Source organism: Coregonus lavaretus (genome assembly GCF_964263955.1).
Source record: "Coregonus lavaretus genome assembly, chromosome: 40".
In the NCBI taxonomy this organism is placed as follows: Eukaryota; Metazoa; Chordata; class Actinopteri; order Salmoniformes; family Salmonidae; genus Coregonus; species Coregonus lavaretus.
In genome coordinates, this window is record NC_140027.1 from 13,056,333 (window position 1) to 13,061,332 (window position 5,000).

At 48.3% G+C, this 5,000-nt stretch overlaps 2 protein-coding genes across 2 annotated transcripts in view; both read right to left on the reverse strand.

The window, feature by feature from the left end:
- Positions 1 to 3,564: 3,564 nt before the first annotated feature.
- Positions 3,565 to 3,951, reverse strand: LOC311113551 (histone H2A; the record flags this gene model as incomplete). Its single annotated transcript, XM_084156802.1, has 1 exon — positions 3,565 to 3,951. The coding sequence occupies one exon, from the start codon at positions 3,949 to 3,951 to the stop codon at positions 3,565 to 3,567; it is 387 nt and encodes a 128-aa protein (XP_084012928.1).
- An 819-nt stretch (positions 3,952 to 4,770) lies between these two features.
- The window catches only part of LOC311113568 (histone H1-like), a gene marked incomplete at both ends in the record, with an annotated part of 624 nt that continues 394 nt past the window's right edge, over positions 4,771 to 5,000 (reverse strand). The window contains one exon of the mRNA XM_084156815.1: positions 4,771 to 5,000. This exon is cut by the window's right edge and continues 394 nt beyond it. Within this exon, the coding sequence (XP_084012941.1) occupies positions 4,771 to 5,000 (230 nt within the window).

The following is a 5,000-nucleotide window of genomic DNA, read 5'->3' on the forward strand; positions in this document are numbered from 1 at the left end:
TTTGCGGTGACGCTTGGCGCCTCCTTTTCCGAGTCCCTTGCCGCCTTTGCCTCTTCCGGACATGGTGTGTTCGCTAGTTGAGTTCAAGTGAATGAATGATTTCAGCGCCGGTGCGCGGTGCGCTATTATCTGCGTTTGGTCGACCTGATTGAGGCCGGCGGCACAGAAAGCGCGCCTCTGTTATATGTTCGGAGGCGTTGCAAAGGGGAGGGCGCTCGTTCTAGGGGACTAGGGAGGAGCGATTTCAAAGATGACGTGAAAGCAACTAAAGTGCGCGGGAAACATACTCAAATACTGATATAGGCTATGTGGAACACAAGGCCAAACTGTGACAACTGGGAGATCAGCTAGTACACTGTGTCCCTCTCCTCATATTGTTGTTGTTGTTGTTGTTGTTGTTGTTGTTGTTGCACCTGATTCTACTCATTGAGGACTTGGTAATTTAGGTGACAGGTTGTTCAATCAGCTGTGGCTGTCCAGGCCTACAAGAAAAATGGGTCCTGTTGGGGGTAGCCTACTCTACCGCTGGAGTTGGGAAACACTGAAATGGAAGGGGGACACGCAGTGAGCAAAACTCCTAACCACATAAAAACACAGACACTTGAGATCATTAAGAGCTATAAGGAGTCCATCAACTACCTGGTCAGTCAAGTCATATAGGGGGGGATTTCATGGCCACCTGCTGGAGCAGAAGTCATGTTTGCCAACACTGGCCTTAAAATCATTAAATTTAGGAGCTATAAGGAGTCCATCAACTAACTGGTCAGTCAAGTCATATAGGGAGGGATGTCATGGCCACCTGCTGGAGCACAAGTAATGTTTGCCAACACTGGCCTTAAAATCATTAGGAGCTATAAGGAATAAATCAACTCATCATTCAAGTCATATAGGGAGGGATCTTAGCACCACCTGCTGGATCAGAAGTACCCTTCACCGTAGGCACAAGAGAGCCATCATCTCTCAACCGGTGCAATTTCCATAAGTATGTGGTAATAAAACAAACAACGACAGCTCCTCATATAGGCAGTGGTTTCACACATTTTTCTCCAAGATGTTCAAACGTTCATAGATGACCAGCAGGGTCAAATAATAAGCACAGTGGTTGTAGAGGTTGCAACAGGTCAGTCAGTACATCAGGAGTAAATGTCACTTGTTGTTAGTGTTGTAGTTCCTATTTCTACGGTGTTGCCTACCTGCAGCAATCATGATTTACCTGCAGTGTTGATTGCAATTACGTAATTTGTCAACTCATAATAACAGATGTTTTGCAAACCGTTGATGTTTAAATAAATGGATTCCCGGTGTCCGGATACCTTTTCTCTTAAGGGATGTGATTGAGTGAATCCAAAGTAAGTTGGTCTAAATACATAATAGGATGAATCATTCAGGTAAAATAACACAATGTCTATTTGAGTCGAATCAACGTAATATAATCCTTTTTACGTCTCTATCATCTTTACTCAATGTATTGGACCACATCAACTCAACTTACTCAAGCTTATCTACTCATAAAAACAAGCAAAAAGATCTACTCAACAATATGACGTGTGCTTTTGTTGACTGTAATAGCTTGAGTACATTCCACAAAGTCATTTTTTACAGTGTATCTAAAGACACGTTTGTTGTGGTGATGCACTTTTTCTTTGACGTTGAACTTGCATTGAACAGACAAATCCATTTCGTTACAACCCTTTTGTAGTATGACTTAGGAATATTTGTTGATGATCCTAATGTCTATGCGTGAATAGTGATTGGTTGTTGGTGAAATATTGCTGAGAACCCATCATTTCCTGGCCTTTTTTCACTATTGAGCTATTTTGAAACATTTGTTTTGCTATTGGATTCATAATGGTGACCTGGGACAAGTAATTAGTGAAACCAGAGTTCAGCAGTTGCCATTAAAGCGATCGAACCAAGTCATCCTAATAGGCTAGTATTAGCCTAAAGCAGGGTTTCCCAAACTCGGGCCACATTTTGGGAGTTTTTGCCCTAGCACTACACAGCTGATTCAAATAATCAACTCATCATCATCAAGCTGGGAGTATTAGAATCAGTTGTGGAGTGCTAGGGCAAAACGCAAAACGCGCACCCCTTGTGGACCCCAGGACCGCGTTTGGGAAACGCTGGCCTAAAGAGCAAATGCTGAAAGGGACTCACCATGAGGTGCAGTACCCACATTTAACCACAAGATGGCCTCCGTGCTCCATTGTAAAGTTTGGGCCTCTGCATGAGTCTCTCAGCAGCACTGCAACATGGGACTTTCAAAGTAAGTTGGCATGCAATGTTTTTTCTGGACTGCATGCAAGGCTATTATTACACACAACTAATAGTGTCAATTATTCATCTGAACACAATTCTTGTTACTATTCGGCCTATATTATCACTCGTTTCTTTTTCCCCTCCTTTGTAAAGCATTTTACTGTGTTACTATATAGTTCAAAGGAAGTGGATGATGCCAGATGGTTGTGTATATACACACACACAAACATTGAAGCTAGACTTCAGGCAACTAAAAAGGTGCAATACGTAGCTTTTAGACGTGTTAGTGAACAACATACATGGTGGCTAATGTAGAGGTGCGTGTATACATGGAACAATTGTGCCTTTTTGATGGAAATATGGAGGTGGCTCTTAAAAGAGCCTTTGGGGGATATTCGAGTTCAGGTCATCCTCATTTATGCGCGCTCTCCGCGAATACGGCGGGCCAGCTGGATGTCCTTGGGCATGATGGTCACCCGCTTGGCGTGGATGGCGCACAGGTTGGTGTCCTCGAACAGGCCGACCAGGTAAGCCTCGCTAGCCTCCTGTAGGGCCATCACGGCGGAGCTCTGGAAGCGCAGGTCGGTCTTGAAGTCCTGGGCGATTTCTCGCACCAGGCGCTGGAAGGGCAGCTTGCGGATGAGTAGCTCAGTGGACTTCTGGTAACGACGGATCTCTCTCAGAGCCACGGTGCCGGGCCTGTAACGGTGAGGCTTCTTCACACCGCCGGTGGCCGGGGCACTCTTGCGAGCAGCCTTAGTGGCGAGCTGCTTCCTGGGGGCTTTGCCACCGGTGGATTTGCGAGCGGTTTGCTTGGTTCTGGCCATGGCGCTGCTCTGACAGTCGGGAGTATAGCCTCGAAATGCCTATGTGAAGTTTATAAAGCCGGCAGTGGCGCCTGCTGATTGGACACCATCTCCCCACCACCCCGATTGGCCCGTTTCGCAGGCCTCCTCCGTTGGCCATTGGACGGGAGGCCCGGCCTCTCCAAAACTCAAACTCCCGGTGCGCGCGCAATAGGACGCCGCCGGCCCTTTACGCGCAATAATAGTCGCCAAAGTCAAGAGTGACAGCTTATAGGCACGTATCATCTAATGCTAGCCTGCTATGGCAAATGAGGCCAAGTAGGTGTTGTTGTTCATGCAAGGCCTCATGTGGGCACAGAATGTCGAAATAGTTGTGTATACACCCACTCAATGTATTGCGGTCATAGAAAGGTACTTTGCGCTTTTGGAGAGCTAGGTGGTTGGCTCTTAAAAGAGCCTTTGGGGGTTGAGTAGTCAAGTTGAAGTCGCAGTAGCGAATTTACTTGGCTTTGACTGCCTTCTCGGTCTTCTTGGGGAGTAGGACTGCCTGGATGTTGGGCAGCACACCACCCTGAGCGATGGTCACACCGCCGAGCAGTTTGTTCAGCTCCTCGTCGTTACGGACGGCCAGTTGCAGGTGACGGGGGATGATACGAGTCTTCTTGTTGTCACGGGCAGCGTTGCCGGCCAACTCCAGGATCTCAGCAGTCAGGTACTCGAGTACGGCGGCCAGGTAGACTGGTGCGCCAGCGCCCACACGCTCGGCGTAGTTGCCTTTGCGCAGCAGCCTGTGCACACGGCCCACGGGGAACTGGAGGCCAGCACGGGATGAACGGGTCTTTGCCTTCGCCCTGGCCTTGCCTCCGGTTTTGCCTCTTCCGCTCATATTGGTAGCTTGAGAAAGTCACAGAAAGTCTGAATGAGCCGCTCGCCACTTCGAGAGCCGTACATATACCTCGCCACAAGAGGCAACGATTGGCCACCGGGCCGGTGTGGCCTTATCCAATTGGAGCGAGGGACAGACAGATGGACAGACAGACAGCCCTAAGCCGGTTCCCACCCACAGGCAGCGAGTGAGAGGCTACTTTGTTTCCCTCCGACTTTGTTACTTTGTGTCATTTCGCGTGAGCGCCAAAATGTCCGAAATGACATCCACACATTATTTCTCTCCAAATGGGAAACAAACAGCTGGTGAGGGTGCACTCTTGAGTTTGAAATCGAAGCCACTATAGTATTGTTATTGTTATTACATGGCACTTGTAACACATCACAGCAGCCTGCCTCTGAACGGGAATAGCCCAGTGGCTCATATATAAAAATGGCTGTTGAGGGTGCACTCGTGAGTTTCAATTCGAAGCCACTATAGTATTGTTATTGTTATTACATGGCACTTGTAACACATCACAGCAGCCTGCCTCTGAACGGGAATAGCCCAGTGGCTCATATATAAAAATGGCTGGTGAGGGTGCACTCGTGAGGTCGAATTTCTGAGCCATTTTGGCCCTCTATTATATGCCTCTCCCTTCGCACACACCCAGAGTGGGACAATGTTGTGTGCGTAAAAGTAGCCTAGTGTGCGTAATTTCTTTTCCACGACAGGTAGTACATGGAAATCAATGCGCTTTCTATGGAAAGAGGTGGGTGGCTCTTAAAAGAGCCTTTTGTGGTACAACATGTATCGAGTAGAACACTGTTTGTAATAGGTTTACTTCTTCTTGGGGGCTGCCTTCTTGGCCTTGGCTGCCTTGGGCTTGGCGGCTTTGGGCTTGGCTGCCTTTGTAGCCTTCTTGGGGCTCTTGGCTGCCTTCTTGGCCGCTGCGGCGGGCTTCTTCACCTTCTTGGGGCTCTTGGCGGCCTTTTTGGGTGTAGCGGGCTTCTTGGCCTTCTTGGGGGACTTCTTTGCGGCGACGGCCTTCTTGGCTGCTACCTTCTTGG